The sequence below is a fragment of the Canis aureus genome, chromosome 16, assembly GCF_053574225.1.
Source record: "Canis aureus isolate CA01 chromosome 16, VMU_Caureus_v.1.0, whole genome shotgun sequence".
In the NCBI taxonomy this organism is placed as follows: domain Eukaryota; kingdom Metazoa; phylum Chordata; class Mammalia; order Carnivora; family Canidae; genus Canis; species Canis aureus.
Window position 1 is genome coordinate 3,540,747 of NC_135626.1, and position 20,362 is coordinate 3,561,108.

At 39.1% G+C, this 20,362-nt stretch overlaps 1 protein-coding gene across 14 annotated transcripts in view; it reads right to left on the reverse strand.

Moving 5' to 3' along the window:
* The window catches only part of MAPKAP1 (MAPK associated protein 1), a 249,759-nt gene that overhangs the window by 134,454 nt on the left and 94,943 nt on the right, over nt 1–20,362 (reverse strand). For all 14 annotated transcript variants that reach the window (XR_013353805.1, XM_077850685.1, XM_077850684.1 and 11 more), the window contains one exon: nt 3,141–3,313. Coding sequence is in view for 13 of the 14 variants with exons in the window: in XM_077850685.1 (XP_077706811.1) it covers nt 3,141–3,313 (173 nt within the window). In the remaining variant the exon portion in view is untranslated. The remainder of the gene's footprint in view (nt 1–3,140; nt 3,314–20,362) is intronic.

The window sequence follows — 20,362 nt, forward strand, 5'->3', positions numbered from 1 at the left end:
TGGACGTTGCTGCTAGAAACTTCGGGGTCCTGGTGTTTTATTGCATCTGCATCTTTGGGGTAAATCCCCAGCAGTGCAATTGCTGGGTCCTAGGGCAGATCTGTTTTTAACTCTTTGAGGAACCTCCACACAGTTTTCCAGAGTGGCTGCACCAGTTCACATTCCCACCAACAGTGTAAGAGGGTTCCCTTTTCTCCGCATCCTCTCCAACATTTGTGGTTTCCTGCCTTGTTAATTTGCCCCATTCTCACTGGTGTGAGGTAGGATCTCATTGTGGTTTTGATTTGTATTTTCCTGATGGCAAGTGATGCGGAGCATTTTCTCATGTGCTTCTTGGCCATGTCTATGTCTTCCTCTGTGAGATTTCTGTTCATGTCTTTTGCCCATTTCATGATTGGATTGTTTGTTTCTTGGGTGTTGAGTTTAATAAGTTCTTTATAGATCTTGGAAACTAGCCCTTTATCTGATATGTCATTTGCAAGTATCTTCTCCCATTCTGTAGGTTGTCTTTGAGTTTTGTTGACTGTATCCTTTGCTGTGCAAAAGCTTCTTATCTTGATAAAGTCCCAATAGTTCATTTTTGCTTTTGTTTCTTTTGCCTTCGTGGATGTATCTTGCAAGATGTTACTGTGGCCGAGTTCAAAAAGGGTGTTGCCTGTGTTCTCCTCTAGGATTTTGGTGGAATCTTGTCTCACATTTAGATCTTTCATCCATTTTGAGTTTATCTTTGTGTATGGTGAAAGAGAGTGGTCTAGTTTCATTCTTCTGCATTTTGACAAGTGGATGTCCAATTTTCCCAGCACCATTTATTGAAGAGACTGTCTTTCTTCAGTGGATAGTCTTTCCTCCTTTATCGAGTATTAGTTGACCATAAAGTTGAAGGTCCACTTCTGGATTCTCTATTCTGTTCCATTGATCGATGTGTCTGTTTTTGTGCCAGTCACACTGTCTTGATGACCACAGCTTTGTAGTACAACCTGAAATCTGGCATTGTGATGCCCCCAGCTATGGTTTTCTTTTTTAAAATTCCCCTGGCTATTTGGGGTCTTTTCTGATTCCACACAAATCTTAAAATAATTTGTTCTCTCTGAAGAAAGTCCATTGTATTTTGATAGGGATTGCATTAAACCTGTAAATTGCCCTGGGTAACATTGACATTTTCACAATATTAATTCTGCCAATCCATGAGCATGGAATATTTTTCCATCTCTTTGTTAAAGACTGAATTTGAAGGACCATCATAATTGAAGTCCACACTATTCCCTGTGTTTCAGAACGTCATCTTCTCAACCTCACTGCATTACTTTTCCCTACTCCTTAAATTTTCAGTTTAGATGTCACTTAATCAAGGCCGCTCTTCATGACTACACTCTCACCCCCAACCATGGAGTCAGATGCTCTCACAGAACCTGATTTACATGCTATTGTATTGTACTACTACTGCATATTTACCTTAGATGGTAATCTCCCTGAGGGCATGAAATGCCTTTTTCACTTCTGTATGGCAAGTTCTAGCCTGTGTCTCCAGTAAGTATGAATCCAGTGAATATTTTAATATCACCTGTAATAACAGCATAGGGAGTATAATGTAACAGTGAAGAGCTAGGGCTCTGAAGAGAGATCCTTAGGTTTTAATGCCGGTTCTACCACTTTCTGTATGATTTAGGAAGGCTGCTTAGCCTCTCTAAGCTTTAATTTCCTCATTTGTAACATTATGTCACAATTCAACTCCTGACTCTGTTCATTACTCACTGTGTAACCCTAGCCAATCCTGGGTGTCTCTTGGTCTCAGTGCCTGCACTAAGCAATATCTTAGTTAACTTAGACAACATGTATAAAGTCCCTAGCACTTTGACTCCTATAAGGATAACACAATAGCTCAGCCTTGGACAGAACTGCTGACTCAACCCTTTTCTGAACCTAGGTGGTTGAAAAGGCTTTTTCATTGCCAGGAATAGTAGAGATTATCTTTATATTTACAATTTAATCAGACAAAGTAGAGGGCAATGTCAGTAAGAACTTGAAAGAATAATTTTATTTTTTTTTAAGATTTTATTTGAGAGAGGGAGAGAGAGAGTGAGTGAATAGAGGGAGAGGGAGAGAAAGAGACAGAATCTCAAGCAGACTGCAGAGCCTGATGTGGGGCTCGATCTCATGACCCTGAGATCAAGACCTAAGCCAAAATCAACAGTCGCTTAACCAATTGAGCCACCCAGGTACCCCCAAAGAGTAATTTAAAATACAAATTTAATGCACCTTAAGAAGAAAGAAAAAACTGACCACAGACTGGACCATTCTAAGAGAAGAGAAAGTCTCCATGAGAATTTATTTCCAAAACGAAGGCATGTACTACATTTTGCTGTATCTCAAATCTTATTGATCAAGAGAGCACAGAAAACTAGAAGAGGATGGCTATCAGATAAGACATTCAAGTATAGGAGAATCAATGCGACAAAGCACTTTAAGTCCGAGTTATGCTATACAGGCAAAGATTCTACTTTCAAGTGCTATATTGTTAATATAATTATTTAATCACGAATAGAGATTAGTGACTGAGAGAAAAACTGTGCCACTGACCAATAAAAAAGAAAACTATAATTCAGACCAAAAGGAAATAATGCAAGAACCTTAGCATTAAACAGACCAGGGGTCAAATCTTGATGCTGCCATCTCCCATTGGTGTGACCTTTAGCAAATATCAATCCTCTGATTCTGAATTTCCTCCTTTACAGAATCAGGATCATAATGCTTATCTCACAGAGACCAGGAGAGTTAAACAAGAAATTGGGTATGCAGAGGTCAGCATTAGTACTCAACTCATGGTAGGTGTTCAACAAATATTAGTTCCCTCCTATGGTCTCCCATGCAACTTTTGCCAGCAAGCATCACAAAAGGGTTTTGAAACTGCTAAAATATATTTCCTCATGTCTGGATTCACAAACTTATCAGTCTACTTTGTAAGCAGATTCTGAAATACACCTGAGCTACACAGGCCCAAAATCTGGTAAGCAACCTGACCTGGATCTGTGTGGGCATCTGGTTCCCAGACCAATGCCTAGAAAGACTAACTGGGCGCAAAATGCAACAGGGGTGGCCAAAAGAAGCCAGAAACTAGAGAAGCCAAAAAGAGGAAGGATTACTTGAGTTTCGGCTCCCGTCCTTCACTTGTGTACTGCCAGCAGATGAGCCCAATCAAGTCCTGCACCCTGGCGCTGGCCATTGTCACCACAGTCATTGGCAGCAGCCTGTCCTGGCTTGAGTGCAGGGGGAGGTAGACGTCGATCTTCTTGGTTGCTGTTGTGCCTACGTGACCCTGTGGACAAAACACACACATGAGGGTAAAGCATTCAGTCATGGTCATGCAGATCCCAATGGGCCCCAATGACTGCTCACCAGCCATTTCTCATCCTCCAGCAGAGATCTCTTTAAGAGCTTGAAATGGTCCCAGAGAAGAAACACTGTCTAGTTTTAAGGTCTTTTTTCCCCTTTAATTTTCATTTTCTAATGGTCTAATAGATCCAGCTCTGCCTGTAGTAAGGTAAATGACCAAATGAGCACTACAACCAAAATAAACAAAATAAGAGTAGTAAACAAACCGGATATTTGGTGTCAGGTGATATGCTTCGCTACTTATTCACTGTGGCCTTAGACAAGTCACCATTAGACCCACACATTAGCTGCCCTTCCTGAAAATTGCCATATCACTCTTTGAGACTTTGGGATAAGCTGCATGGAAAGCTATCACACTTCATGAGGAAGCATTTAGGCCTGTAGCACTGGAACCAAGGGTTTGCCTTCTCAGGGATTAGGGGGGTTAATTCCCCTATGCAGTCCACCTGTTTATTTCAGCCATCTGCACTGAAGTTCAAGGGTTCCTCATCTTCTATTACTGTCCTAACCACACTGTTCTCTACATCCTCAATCCCTTCCGCATACTCACCCCTTCTCTCTCCTGAAACTTCCATGCCTTCTGAAACTCCTGTACTAATCAACAAACTTCCATAAATCACTCCTTTTAAAAAAACACTCCTTCCACCTATTTGTCTTAACTGACACATGCTAGTCATTGAAGATACTGTTTCCTCTGCTGCCCAGAAGACTGTTCTGCATTTTTCTTTTTAATCCCTAAGTCCTCAAGGATAGGAGGTTGGATAGGTATTCTTGTCCCCCTACTTCCAAACTATTACTTCCCTTTCTTGCAAAAATCCTTGTTGCTTTGAGACCCAAGCCCTCCAACTATACTAACCTCTCCCTTTACTTTTTTGTTTCTGTTACCCACCAATCTTCTAGTCCTGCTTCTCCCTCACTGAGTCTTCTTTTTTTTTAAATTTTTTTTAAGTTTTTATTTACTTATGATAGTCACAGAGAGAGAGAGAGAGGCGCAGAGACACAGGCAGAGGGAGAAGCAGGCTCCATGCACCGGGAGCCCGAAGTGGGATCCGATCCTGGGTCTCCAGGATCGCGCCCTGGGCCAAAGGCAGGTTCCAAACCGCTGCGCCACCCAGGGATCCCTCACTGAGTCTTCTTTCCACTCCAATACCTATCATCATTCTTGGAACTCCATCTAAAGGAACAATCCATATAATAGCCAAGTGCCTCAATCACTAGACCATGTCATCCCACGTCTTTTTATCCACTCCTTTTTTTTTTTTTTAAGATTTTATTTATTTATTCATGAGAGACATAAAGAGAGAGGCAGAGACACAGGCAGAGGGAGAAGCAGGCTCCATGCAGGGAGCCAGACGTGGGACTCGATCCCGGGTCTCCAGGATCACACCCTGGGCTAAAGGCGGCACTAAACCGCTGAGCCACTCGGTCTGCCCTCCACTCCACCTTTAATCACTTATTGCAGTGGGTACACCAGGATCTGTACTAGCTCCAAAATCTCAAATTAGAACATCTATTCACTGATTATATTTTAATATATTTTCATCTCACCTGTTCAAGTAGTTCCCCCAAATTCTTCAACTTACAATTTACTGACTCATCACTATAAATGATGTCACCTATATTTCCCAACACCACACCCTCCAGATTACATGATCCACCATTGTAATCTATCTTTCAAAAATACAGTTTAATACTCTCTTCCTCCACGGGACTCAACTGGCAAAATGCCAGCCTCGGATGAACCCAACCTTCTGCACTCCCCAGCGAAACATTACTGGAAAAAAATCATGTAACTGCACAGATTGAATTGACTTTAAATTCATGATGATAAATCTCAAAACACTCAGCATTGTATAGCAAACCTATTACATCCCCTGATTCAATTTGCGCCCCATGCAAGACCATCACTGCATACTTTGGCTTCTCTCCTCAAACTTCTCATGAGTCCACCTTGACCTCAGCTTCTATCCTTTGTTCTTGTACTGCCAAAGGAACAAGAAATATTCTTATTCTTCATTAAGAAAATAAGAGCTTTCAGAAAGGAATTCTCTTATCCTCCCATAATTAAATTCACAGACTTACTCAGATTTAACCACACATACCCCCGACACTGGAGTGTCACACATCTCATTAAAGGTTAATCTCTCTACTCATGTTCTGTGTCCCTTTGGCTCTCACTTTCACAAGAACTTTACTCCTTCATTTACTTTACTCTTCTTCTACATTATCAACTTCTCCCTTTCTTGGCTTCTATGACATACATTGTTAGTTTTTGTAAATCCTCTTTGGTCTCTCAGTCTCCTTTGCAGATTTCTTTACCTCTACAGTCTCTGTTAGCATTCCTTGGCCTCTAGATTGGGCTCTCTTTTGTCTTTCTGTGTATTTCTTCCATGGGTGATCTCACAGTCCCAAAGCTATAGTACAATCTATATCCTGTTGACACCCAAATCTTATCTCCATCCCAAACTTCTCTCTTGAATTCCAAATTCATACATCAAACTGTTTACACTGTTTACACAGTAGGCAGAAAAGTGTCACAGATGAGTTAAAACTTAAGTTCAAATCTAAATTTTTCACTATCCCTAACTCTGTCCCACCCCAAATTACAACACTCTCCTTCATTTCATAGTGTTACCACTACTAACCCCATTGCTGAAATCAGTAGTCTTGATTCTTCTTTCTTCCTCCTTCCTTCTACCTACTCCCTTAGTAAGTTCTAGTGTCTACTACAAAAATATATTTCAATAGAGGAAAAAACAGTCTTTTCAGCAAATGGGACAACTGGATAGCCACACACAAAAGAATGAATTTACTTCACATCATATACGAATATTAATTCAAAATGGATCAATGATTTAACTTTAAGGCTAAAACTAGAAAACTTTTAGAAGAAAACATGCATGTAACTTCTTCATGACCTTGGATTAGGCAATGATTTCTTTAACAAGACGCTAAACGAAATGAAATAAACTGGACTTTATAAAAATTAAAAACTTCTGGGCAGCCCTGGTGGCGCAGTGGTTTAGCGCCGCCTGCAGCCTGGGGTGTGATCCTGGAGACCCGGGATCGAGTCCCACGTCGGGCTCCCTGCATGGAGCCTGCTTCTCTCTCTGCCTGTGTCTCTGCCTCTCTTTCACTCTCTCTGAATAAATAAATAAATAAATCTTTAAAAAAAATTAAAAACGTTTGTGCCTCAAAGGATACTATCAAGAAAGTAAAAAGACAACCCACAGAATGGGAGAAAATATTTGCCAATCATGTATCTGACAAAAATTTAGTACCTATAATATATAATTCTTACGACTCAACAACAACAAAAAAGACAATCCAATCTTTAAAGATGTATTTATTTACTTGAGAGCGAGAGCGAGAGAGAGAGAGAGCAAGCAGGGGAAGGGGCAAAGAGAGAGGGAAGAGAGAACCCCAAGCAGACTCCCCACTAAGCCTCATGAGGAGCTCAATCTCATGACCTGAGGCAAAATGAAAAATCAGGTACTTAACTGACTGAGTACCCAGGCAGCCCATCCAATCTTTAAAAGGGCAAAGAACTTGAATAAACATTTCTCCAAAGAAAATATCCAAATGGCCAATAAATACATGAAAAAATGTTCAACATCATTATTCATTAAAGAAATGCAAATACAAATCACAGTGAGATACCACTTCACACTCACTAGGATGGTAATAATTTTTTTTTTTTTTTAAGTAGGAGAAATAGGAAAGATTAGCAAGGATATGGAGAAGTTCGAACTCTCCTACATCGTTAGTGGGGATGTAAAACAATGCAGTCATCCTGGAAAAATAGTTTGTCAGTTTCTCAAAACTTAAACATATAGTTACTATATGACTTAGCAATGCCATTCCTAGGTGTACATAAGAGAACTGAAAACATATGTTCACATAAAAACGTATACATAAGTGTACATATAAGAGCATTATTCATAATAACCAAAGAATGAAAAAAATCCAGATGCCCATGAACTGATGAACTGATAAAATGTATACAATGGAATATTACTCAGCCATTAAAAGGTATGAAGTACTGACACATGCTATAACATGAATAAAGCTTGAAAGCATATGCTAAGAGAAAAGAAGCCAGGTATAAAAGAAGGAAGCCATTTCATAAAAGTGAACCCACTAATATGAAATGTCCAGAATACGCAAATCAATAGAAACAAAAAGATTACTGGTTGTCAGGATATGGGGTGGGAGGGCATGGGGAATTGAGAAGTATGAAGTTTCTTTTTGGGGTGATGGAATTGTTCTGGAATTAGTGGTGATAGCTGTATAACATTGTGAATATACTGAAAACCACAAAATTATACAGTTGAAAAACATTAAAATAGTAAACTCTATGTAATGAGTTTTTAAAAAATATTTTATTTATTTATTCATGAGAGACACAGAGAGAGAGGCAGAAACATAGGCAGAGAGGATCGTCCTAGGACTCCAGATCATGACCTGAGCCGAAGGCAAACACTCAAGCACTGAGCCCCCCAGGTACCCCTGTAAGTGAGTTTTAATTCAATTTTAAACATTGAAAAATATGTATTTCAAAACCATTCCACTTCTATCTCCACTGACATCAAAATACCATGATGTTTCCCCTGGACTGTTCTAATAGGGCACCTCCTGTGCCCTTGCCTACTTATATTTGTTCTTGACACACAAGCTAGATTTTTTTTTTAACTCAAATTTGGTATTATATCTCTGCTTAAATTCAACAAATGGCTCCCATGTGAATTTTACTGTGAATAAAATCAAAATCTCCTGCAATGTCCAGCAAAGCACTGCATGATCTGACCCCTGCTTAACTCTCCCAACAACATTTATTGCTGCTCCTTGGCCTGCTTATCATACTTCAGCTATGCTGGCCTTCTAGAAGTGCCCTGGATGTGTGTGTGTGTGTGTGTGTGTGTGTGTGTGTGTGTGTACACTTGTTTCTCCCACTTTCAAGACCACAGCAAGTGCTATTCACTGTATCTAGAAGGTTCTTTCTCACGATCTCATACTTCTCTAAAGTATGGTCTGGGCAGGTTCCTTAATCTCCTTGTTCCTCTATTTCCTCCTATGTAAAATGATAATGATATGACCTACCTATCACAGAACTCTTGTAAGGATTTTTATTACTGGTATTAATATTATTATTGAAGGCTCAGCTCATGACACCTCCTCACAGGCTTTCACTGATAATCCTATGGAAAGAAGTTTCCATAGTTAATCTCTCACACAAAACCTGTTCACTTCCTTCACAGCACTAAACAATTTGATATTATATATTTATTTATGTACACCTTCAGTGTATGTTTTCCTCACTGGCCTCTGACCTTCCATGAGAGCAGCCATAATAATGTCTGCTTTGTTTACTGCTCTATTCACAATGGCTAGCACTGTGCCTGGAACGTGCACAACTCTCCAAAAAAATCTGCTAAACTACAGAATGAATGCATGGATGACTCAAAATGCCTACCAGAACAACATGGCCATAACTCAACAAATGTTTGTTTCCTCCATCCATCTATCTTGCCCTTCCTCGAAAGGTCTGTTTCCTGGTAGTAGTAGAAGGAGTACTTGAGCAATCAAATGGTTCCATCTTTAACTAACTCTAGGGTGGGGGGGTGGGGGGGGGAAGATCAGAACTTGGGTAAGGAGACACATAAAATGAGTTCTAAAAACTTTCAGAAAAATTTTGCTTCTCATATGACCTAGAATCTAGTATTAGACTTTTTTCAGTCTTACCTCTGTTCTAAAACAAATAATAAAAAAATAATAAAAAAGAAATTCTCTTACAATAATGCTCCTTCTCTCTCTCTCTGACTCTCTCTCTCACTCATGCATGCACACACATAAATGTACATACACTCATGCATGTTTTTCAGCTGGGACATACTAATTCCAATGACCAGTTAAGTTGCCAATGATGAATTAAATTAGCAAGTGTTGTGACCTTGTCAGACAGTCAAAGTAGGTTAAAATTAAAACAATGGTAAGCTTTCTGCAGTGGGTTTACTGCCCTCTTATCACTCTCCTTTCAACCTCGTTTGCAGGCCCAACCCAATCTGGTTTATTCCTCCTTCCTTCTGAGGGCCTATAGGAATCACAATGAGAAATGTGAATGTGCTTCACAAACTGTAAAGTGCTTTCGAAATGCAGAGCAATGTGCCAGAAAGAGCCTAAGTTTTAAAATAAGACCCATTTCTATTACTCAGGCCGATTACAGAGTCACATGAGGACAAAGATGGATGCTGAAAGTAGCCCTAATAATACTTATTATTATAACAAGAGCTAGCATTTCTTTAGAACCAACTGTTAAATAAGCTCTGGTAAATGTTTGTGTAAATTAGCTCATTTAATTCTCACAATCACTGTAAGAGGTAGAATTCTATCATTAACCTAATATTATAGACAAGAAAAGGCTTATCCGGCTATAGTCATCCTCAAGCTCCCACAACTAAGGTGGAAGAGCAGAGGTCAAATTCGCGTCTGACTCCAAAGCCTCTACTTGAAACACCAATGACTTCTTTCTCTTAAGTTCCTCTAAATGTAAAAACATCTAAAAGTCTCAAGGCTTGAATCCACCTCCTTCATCCTGACTTTCTCACAAACCCACTTCCTAAAGCAGTTTCCTACAAAAGAATGAATTCTGAGGAGCTGCCCAAGGGGAAGTATTCGGGAACCAAGACTCCAGAGAACTCTGCCACTGTCAGCTGGACTACAGGGCAGATAGTTACAGAGTACTCCTATGAATCCCTTTATCCTCTTTATTTCATGGTGAAATAGCAAGTGTGGGGAAAACTATATGAATAAATATGGTAGATACTTATTAAATGAATGAAGCACTTTATCTTTTTAATCTTCTAATTCCACCTTGAGGCACTGATGACAGGGGGAAAGTGCCTTGGACAAACTCTGAAATTATGTATTTTTTTAATAAGGAACCTCTTCTAAAAAAACTCAAGGTGATGGCAGTTAGCTCTACCTAATAGTTCCCATGCTGCAATATTTAGAGGGAATCATCTAAAACATAAAATAATCCATCAACATAATAGAAAGTAATTAACTTATATATAAAAAAAGGTGACCAAAGGATTAAAAGTATTCATCACACATCAAGGCAAGCAATATTCCAAAGATCTAACATCTAACTATTAAAAAGCAACTAGCAATAAACAAAGATCATATTATACAGTTCCACTGCATGGCAATTTATGTGTTCCACAATACAGAATCGGAGAAATGGAGGCATAATTAGAACACAAAGAAGTGGTGCACAAAAAGATGGAAAAATGGATTAGCAGCATCTTTCTCAGTCACTCATGCATGCAACAAACACCCAATGAAACACCATGCTGAACTCTGTGAAGACAATATCAAGTGAGACTCAATGCAGATTGACCCTCAACAAACTCACAGTCCGCTGAAGTCTACATTGTATTATGGGATAAAAGCTTTAAAAGAGGGAAAGTACAGGCTGTCGTGAAAGCTCAAACCAACCCAGACTAAAACAGGTTGGCAAAGGTCTCCCAGCTTTAAAAAACAAAAAGTACCCTTTCATTCAACAGAATCCTTAACCTAGGCAAAAGATGTTTATTGTATTTAAACATATACTATACCAATATACAAAAAAAGTGAACAGGAGTTCTCTCTGAAACATGGGATTGTGAGTGATTTTAATTTTCTACTTTATATTTTTCTGCATTTTCTATGATGAGCATGTATTATTTTCACAATCAGAAACAAAATAGTAAATGTTACCATTATAAATGAAAAAAGATACAGAAAGAACCACCATGAAGGGCTTAAGAGTTTTACACAAGAGAAAGAGGATCAGTTTTGAAAATGTAGCCTCTGGTAAGTCATCTGGCAAAATTTATTAAGAGCACACTCTGTACCAGGTGCTATGACAGGCTGTTGGAAAAAATAACTCAGATACCTTCCTGTGGCAGGCTACATAATTTCTATTTTAAATAAATAATAAAAGTAATAAACCTACAATGGGTTGACAAATTTGGAGTTAAACAACACTCTCCAGAGTAGCCTCTAAATCAAGGAATGTTCCCAATTGAGGTTTCAGAACAAAAAGAAAAGTACTTTGTATAGCAAAACAATTCCTCCTTGACACAAATGCAATTCAAGAAGACCCATGGCCTCTGCATGACTTGATGGCTTGCAAATGCAGGCCAGAGTCCCAAGCTCAACAGGTCCAAGGCTGATTTCTTCATCAGTTTGTCTCTCCTTCCTTGTTCCATCTCAGGCAGGGCTTTCCCACCCACTCTGTCACTCAAGGTAGGGCCTTACTTTAACTCCTCCTTCTGTCTCATCACTATCCAAATGCCTCTGAAATGTCTCTCAAAACTTTCTTCCTCCCATCCTCAGTAGCATGGCCCTGGTTCAAGCTTCATCATGCCTCGGTGAGACCACTGCATGCAGCAGTCTCCCAACTATCGCTCTTCTCCCCTCCATACTGTTATCTTCCTCTGGCGATCAATGTGATTTGACTCAAATCACTGATCAGGCCCGTCACCAACTCAGAAAGAAGTATATGATGCCTTTCCCCAGTGTCAGCATGCCTGTTCCTTAGGATGGCATTTAATATCCACCATCACGGGATCCCTGGGTGGCGCAGCGGTTTGGCGCCTGCCTTTGGCCCAGGGCGCGATCCTGGAGACCCGGGATCGAATCCCACGTCGGGCTCCCGGTGCATGGAGCCTGCTTCTCCCTCTGCCTGTGTCTCTGCCTCTCTGTCTCTCTCTGTGTGACTATCATGAATGAATGAATAAAATCTTTAAAAAAAAAAAAAATATCCACCATCACATTCTGGTCCCAGGGTATCACTGCTAGAGTTTGCACTGAACAGTAGTTAAAGAGCACAAGATTTGTGGTCAGCTAGATCCAGGCTTGAATCCTAGCTCTGCCACTTCCTTAGCCTCTAGACTTTAGATATTAGACAAGTAACTGCACCTCTCAGAACCTCTATTCCTTTAATGGGCAAAACAAATAAGATGTATATAAAATGCCTAGCACACAGTTACTGAGCAAGAAATGTATCCCTTTTTCTCTTAATTTCAAATGTCTCTTCTTCCAAGAAGGTGGAAGTCCAAATTCCCTCTGCTCTGCTCCCTAGAAGTTTAATTTGCACAGCCTATGGTTTCACTTTTTCTCTACCTACCCTCACTACCTCCTTCCCACCTTCTCATGCAAGTATGCGTACTGCAAAGGGAAAAACTGTGCCTCGGCTATTTTGCATTCTCCTAGGGCCTCGAATGTAGTAGGGGTCTGGCATTAGTTTATCGAAGGATTTCTCAGACTATCTTTCATAATTGACCCACCAGACTTAAAGATCTACCACTTCTCTCCTGCTCCACGTAAACTGGCTATAACTTTTCTATTTCCCAGATGCTGTTCTTAAGGAACCCCCCTCTTTCTTCTCTAAAATACACTCAGCACCTAATAACAGGCCTGATATGGGATGCCTGGGTGGCTCAACGGTTGAGCATCTGCTTTTGGCTCAGGGTCTGATCCGGGAGTCCCAGGATCGAGTTCTGCATCGGGCTCCCCACAGGGAGCCTGCCTCTCCCTCTGCCTGTGTCTCTGCCTCTCTGTGTTTCTCATGAATAAATTAATAAAACTTTAAAACCTTAAAAAAAAAATAACAGACCTGACATATAGTAGTTACTTATATTCATGGAATAAATGATTAATATTCCTTCATCATATGATTTTAAATACCTGCATATCATAGCATACAGAGGTACTATCAACCTATTCTTCTACTGTTAAATATGAACATTGTTTCTAATATTTCACTACTATAAATAACATTCCCATAAATATTTTCTTTTTTTTTTTTAAAGATTTCATTTATTTATTCATGAGAGACAAAGGGAGAGAGGCAGAGACATAGGCTGAGGGAGAGGTAGGCTCCATGCAGGGAATCCAATGTGGGACTCGATCCCGGGTCTCCAGGATCAGGCCCTGGGCTGAAGGAGGCGCTAAATCGCTGAGCCATCTGGGCTGCCCCCCATAAACATTTTCTTATATAAATGTTTGTGCACGTATTCCTCAGAGTAGATCACTGGGTCAAAGTGAAACAGCAATATTATGAACCATAGATCATCCAATTAATAAGTAGTTCATAAAATATAAAAGCTTAAAAGTTTAAAATAACTTCAGTATATAGAATATGAATTAATACAGAATTGAAATATATAGAATTTGAACATGATAATGAATTAAACACTATAATCCATAACCAAGTTTTTCTCATCTGATCCCGTTAATTGAAATAGCATACAATTTGCTGCCTATCATAAAATTAATTTCAAAATTATGCACCTGATAGTTTCCAAAATAGGGAAAATAAGTAGAATAAATAGTATTCAGTTTAAAATAATCTTGAATTAAGAAACAGCCATATAAAGTGAATTGGTTGGGGGCATCTAGGTGGCTCAGTCAGTTGAGCGTCTAATTCCAGATTTCGACTCAGGTCATGATTTCAGGGTCATGAGATCGAGCCTTATGTCAGGCTCTGTGTTTAGCATGGAGTCTGCCTGAGATTCTTCCTCTCCCTCTGCCCCTTCCCGCTGCTGGTGCTTTCTCTGTCTCTCTGTCTCTCTGTCTCTCTCTCAATAATGAATGAATGAATTAATTAATTAAAATCTTTTAAAAAATAATAAAGTGAGTTAGCTGAATTAAGTCTGAAGGACAGAAGGTTCAGTTAGCAGGACGACTTAACATCAAGGTTTGTCAATAATAAATTGAATATCAGATCTAAAACTGTTGCTAAGTGTTCAATTTCTCTATCAAGGGAAAGAAACAAAAAGGGTAGACAGTTTGGCTTCTGCAATTAAAGAGACAAAAAGCAGGCAACATTATTCCATTAGTCACAACTGTACAAGCAGATCATTATATGCAATTTTAATGCAGAAATAAATATATCAGTGTATGCAGACAATGTAATAATGCAAATTGATGAAAGGGTTATTTGTAGCCTTCAAAACTTAAAACTCTCTTAAAGGAATGGCTGCAGTCCCTTTCACCAGTATCTTCCCTCCCAACTCCCTCAGCAAGGACCAAAGGATGCTATATCACGTTATGGCCTAGTCTTTATTTTTTTATTTTATTATTATTTTTTTAAGTACACTCCATGCCCAGTGGGGAACTAACTATAGCCTAGTCTTTAAAAATATGGTATCACTTGGTACAGAGGTCTGAAATGATCCTTACTCTGATGATTATTAAGGGACTTTATTTGTTCAGAGTAATAATGATGTTCAACAAAATCTGGTCTAAATCTGGTCTAAGCCAGGCTTAACTGGCTATGAGAAGTAAAGAAGTTCTATATGGGGAGGGGGGCAAAACACCCCAAATACCAGACAGTAGCTTTTACCCTCAATAAAATGCTGGCTTTATGGACTCAGAGAAAAAACTCACTTTCACATTCAAAATGGTCGCACTGAACTTATGAATAGATTTTGTATAAAGTTCTATGACAAATCCATTCAGAGCTAGGAGCTTGGCTTTGTAGTGCTATCTTAACCCTCAATAAATCTGGAACGTTTAAAGGCTATTAAATTAACATTTCCCTGATCTGGCACCTGTAGTCAAGTTAATTTATCAAAAACATTTCTACAGTTTGTCACTGGACACTATTTTCTGACAAGTTAAGTTTAAAATAAAATCGACAAAATCTCATTAATTTCCTCTGAATCACCAACCTTGGTTCCATTAAGCTTTTATTATTAAGAACGTCAACTGTCACTCTTTCTTTAAGAAGGTCGAGTTCTGTAGGTACTTTCAGGATCCTTATTATATTAAAAGGAGCTAGTAAAGCAGTGCAGTGTGGTAGTTAAAAGCATTAAGCTGTAGAGTTACAAAGACCTGAGTTCAATTCTCAGCAATGCCATTTACTGTCTGTCCTTGGACAATTTTATTTAACCTCTCTGCCATCACTATTTCCGCACAGAAATAGATTATAAAAGTACCTCCTCATGGAGCTGTTGAAAGGATTGAATGATTACCATGCATATTAAAAGCACTTGCTATTGTGCTTTTTCTCTCTTGTCCATACTGAATGCTGAAGAAATGCCATACTGAAGAAATGCCGGCTGTTTATTAGGTTTCCTTTTTCTCCCTGCTTTCACATTCAAAGACTTAAGCAAACAAACAAAACACACAACTTTACTACCACTCACACACTGTAAAATGGAAAGGAATTTTATGACTTGTCCCCTCTAAAACATTTTCACCAAATGACTGTCCTACAATCTCTCCTGAACACCTTTACTGATGAATTCCTTGCCACCTTTAGAGGTGAACCCTTTACTTCAGTCTCTGGGCGAACAGTTTTGATGGCTGAAACAGGTTTCCTTCTACTGAGGTACATACATTCTTGCAGATTTTATCCACTGGTCTTAGTTCTAGCCCTCAGGAAACCAAAACTAACCCACCTTCACTTCCACAGACACTTCATATATCTGAGAGCCTCAAACAAAATAACTTTGTTACTAAGTACCATGGAATGAGCCAGACTGTAACTATAATCATTTCCAGAGTGTAACACAGCACAGAAAATATCACTTCCATTGGTTTTTCTTAGGCTAGTGATTTTCATAATTTTTCTTTCAACAGCATCTATGGTAAATGTAAATCTCAAGTCCTGGACCCAAAACAGGAAAGGGGGTTGTTGCTCTCAGGAAAGGTTTTCTCTATTAAAAACAAATCCTCCATATTTTGATGTGCTGTCTGACAGAATCTTCTTCCACTTTTGAAAAAATAAAATGCCTACAGCTATTGGTTTAAACAATCTGTTATCAAGTGAGATTTGAGTAATAGCCTTGGATAATTCTTTTGTTTCCAAGATAATCAACCTGTTCAAATACAGGTAAGAAGTTTTACAAAATGGGGAGGTGGGAGGATGATGGTAAAATATGAAAGCCTATCCATAAACTGCACCACGAATAACAACCATTTTCTCAAAGTCTTAAATTCAGAAAGCAGTTCCTGATACTATCAGTTTTTACCATCAAGAGTTATATTTGCTCGATAACTCCTTGCAGAGTCTACAGAACTGGTCTTGACCGTGGGCCTGCCAGCCTTGAGCTGTGCAACCTTGGGCAAGCCCATAACCTCTCTGAAAGTCAATTTCCTTAGCCATAAAAGAGAAATGAGAATGGTAGGGCGTAGAAAGTAAAAATAAAGCATGTTAAAAATATTCTGTGAACTGCAAACTGTTATACAGGTGTCGGTTATTCCTCATACTGTTACCCAAGTCATTAATCGGATCAGGCAGATCTCTGGATAAATCATTCCTTCAAATAAACAAAACTGAAAAGCAGAGGCAATAGGAAAGAAAGGTCTCTATCTCAGTCACTAAGAGAGAAAAGCCATTGCATCCTCTTCTCATCCAGCCTCAGGACGCTTACAGCACATAACAGAAGGTGCTCTCACATAAGTACAATCCAGCCATCTTAAAGCATAATGGAATGTAAAGTGTCCATTTTGAATTTTCATAGCCATTGTGGGATTCTTTAGATCATTAATGTTACACAGCACTTTGCATTTAATTATACAAACAATGGCTTCTATAATGATGATAATATCAGAGAAAAGTAATTTGCATGAACTAAGCCCCATCACCTAGGGTAAGTATAGGGACCTCTTCATTATTAAATCATTTATATAATAAAATCAATATGCTTTAAAAGTAAAAATAGGTTTTTTAAAACCATAAAGAAGAGTTACATGTTTTAAACTCTATCAATTACCATAATATAATGAGTCTTTTTAAGATTTAATATCAACTTTTAAAATTAAAACTCAATGGAGAATGTATACTTGGCTCCATTACTAGATGATGTATCTCTAGAAAAGGTTACAGTACAGCTATTATCATTCTCCTAAATTATATAGAAAAGTTGGTACAACCTTCCACTACCCCGAAGGACAATTTGATTCCAGAGATAGTGAAGTACTTTGAGATTATAAAATTGTACAAATATTGAAGGAAATAATTCAGGTACATATATCATATTCATTTCTTACAGGGCTTCAGTTGATTAAATACTACAAATTTCTTAAATGTCAATATATACCTTAAAATTTTTATTCCGTGTCCTTAATTCTTTTTTTTGTGTGTGTGTGTCCTTAATTCTAAATAGTTTTTAAAAGCCTACAAATTTCTACACAGTAGCATGTTTAAGACTAAGTGTTTTATCACTTTAAGATTCAATATTTCTTAATGATATAATTCAAAAATTTTACTGAATCATTATTTAGTAAGTCATAAAAACCTCTTAAAATTAATCTTTCATGCACATCTAGCTTATCCAAAGTTAGAATTTAATTAGACAGCCTTGCCACAAATGGGCTTACTACTTTATTTGCTCAATCAGTATATGTCTCTTCAGTAATTATAATTAATTCAAATCCCTGACGCACCTCCTAGCAAACAATGTAAAAACATCAGACAAAATGGAAATAAATAGCTTTACATTTCTCCAATAATGACATTCACTTTCATCCTCAATATGCACATGTGAAATAACGGAGATAGGTGTTATTTTGTACAGGAAAAGGCCACACAAAGAACCTATACCTATAGTGACAGAAAAAGATGCTTGTCTGCAGCAGAAAACGTATTATGTTTTTGACAATATGAAAATGATACAATGGCAAAGGGCCATTTGAGAAAGTTTGGGTTTAATAGTTTGCAAATATATGTTGAAATACAAACAGCAACAAGAAAAAGAAGAGCTAAATTATTATTTATCTAGAACAACACTTCCTGTTGGAAAGAATCACTTCTAATTATATACAACATTTACAATTGAGAAACAGCCCAAAAAATCTATCACGCCCTTATCCCATATGTCTCTCTGATACAATGAAAGGAAAAGTGGGCTGAATAAAAACATTTTATTTAATTAATTATTTATTTATTTATTTATTTAACCATCCATCCATTCATTCATTTTTTTTGAGATGGGGGTGGGAGGAGAGAGAGAGAGAGAGAGAGAGAGAGTGTGTGTGTGTGTGTGTGTGTGTGTGTGTGTGCAAGCAGGGAGGAGGGGCAGAGGAGAGACAAAAACTTAAGCAGGCTCCGCTTAAGATGTGGGGCTCGATTTCACGACCCTGAGATCATGACCTGAGTCAAAATCAAGAGTTGGACATTTAACCGACTGAGCCACCCAGGCACCCCCATAAAACTTGATTTTTAAAACTGAGAGGACAACAGGATCCACTGGATAAAACTGTCAGCACTGAGTAGTTAAAAAAAAAAAAAAAAAAGGTTCTCCACGAGTCCTACTGCTCAATTAGGTAACCAGCCTAGCAATATGAAGGAAAGCTAGCCTGCTACAGAGCAAATAGCCTTAGTGGGAGGTGGGACTAGGCCCAAAGACCCCATTCCTCTGAACACAGCCCCTTGTACTTGCACTGCAGAGCTCTCTGCGACGGCAAGCCAAAAGTGCTGCCTGCCATTTGTTGGGCACCTACCAGGGTCCAAGTACTTTTCATAAATTATCTCATTTAATGCACCCAACAGTCCTATGAGGGTTGTTCACTCCCTTTTAAAGCTGAGGAATGAGAGATTCATGTAGAGGCTGCTGCAAATCCCTCAACTAGGGGGGGAACATCATGCTAACCTAAGGTCTGTTCAACTCAAAAACCTTACCCCCTTGGTGAGTTCCACCACCAATTCTGGGATAGGCCTGGGTATTTAGGGAATGTCACAATGCCTACTGGTTCATGTCGCAGCCACTGTTTCAGAACTGGGAGTGGTGGACAGTGGATCAGAAATATCCTTCTGGCTGAGACCCACATGGAAGGTCTGAGCAGCTCCTCCTGTGGCCCTGCCTGCACCTGCACTTGAAGCTCTGCAGAGACTGCTGCTACTACAGAGGGACACTAGGGTGTCCGCTTCCAGGAGCAGTTACCTTTTGCGTACAGGCAGAAGGCAGAAACTACTTTGGATTCCTTGCCTTTGGGTTCACAGAAGGGCCTCAATAAATCCTCACTGATCATGTTTCAGAGGTAAAACACTTGGCAACACTGCTCCACAAAGAGTGGGCAGAACCCTCTGCTCTAGTTTTCATAAAAGAGCGGTCAAGTACCAACTGTGGGGCCCCAGAGAACCCTTACTCCTGGATTAAGAGTCTCATCAGTAATTGTGAGGTGTATCTATTACTAAATGTGGCTACGCAGGTGGCGGGAACCAAATGTGCTCTGATGATGACAAAGGAGGTAAATAACAATGCAGTCCTTGGAGAGCCTGGCAAGCAGCGTAGGACATCAAAACGGCATCAAGCTCCAACACAAGCAAACAGTCTGATGAGACAAAGGCTCATCTCAGGTTGCAATTCTCTGTGGAAATGGGCAGCCCAAGACCTGCTCAGTTGCAGAAACTGACAAGGCACTCCAGTACCTGGGTCTCCTGGGTTTCTCCTCAGCCCCCTGGCATTATTTCCCTCGCGTTCATCTTGAGTCTTAGTCTAATCTCCTCTGAGGTCCTAACTAAACCAGACATAGGGAGAGTCGGGATTTTATCTTATTAAAATAGATATGGCTAATTTGTCTTTTCAAATTCATTTTAAATTAAATTGGATTTCCTCGGAAGGCTGCTAGGTCAGTTCCCCTGCTGCGAATGCAGGACAAAGGTTAATTGCACGCCCTTCACCAGCTTTTCTGCTCTCCTGGGCAGGCTCTGATAACCTGCCCCTGAGAGGTGAGGAATGCTTTGGTTTATTGGGTGATAATGTTGCCATTAAAGCCATTTACCATTATGCCAAGAAACATTTTATTTTTTTTAACTAAATAACAAGATAAGATAGCAATAACAAGAATGAAATGAAATTATGTTACCAACTGATGGTTAGTTATTCTCAAGCAGGAAACCCAAAGAGTAGGACTTAACCTATTTGCTTCCCCTAAAAGGCCTGAATGTGCAAAAGTACATACCCTCCTACAACAA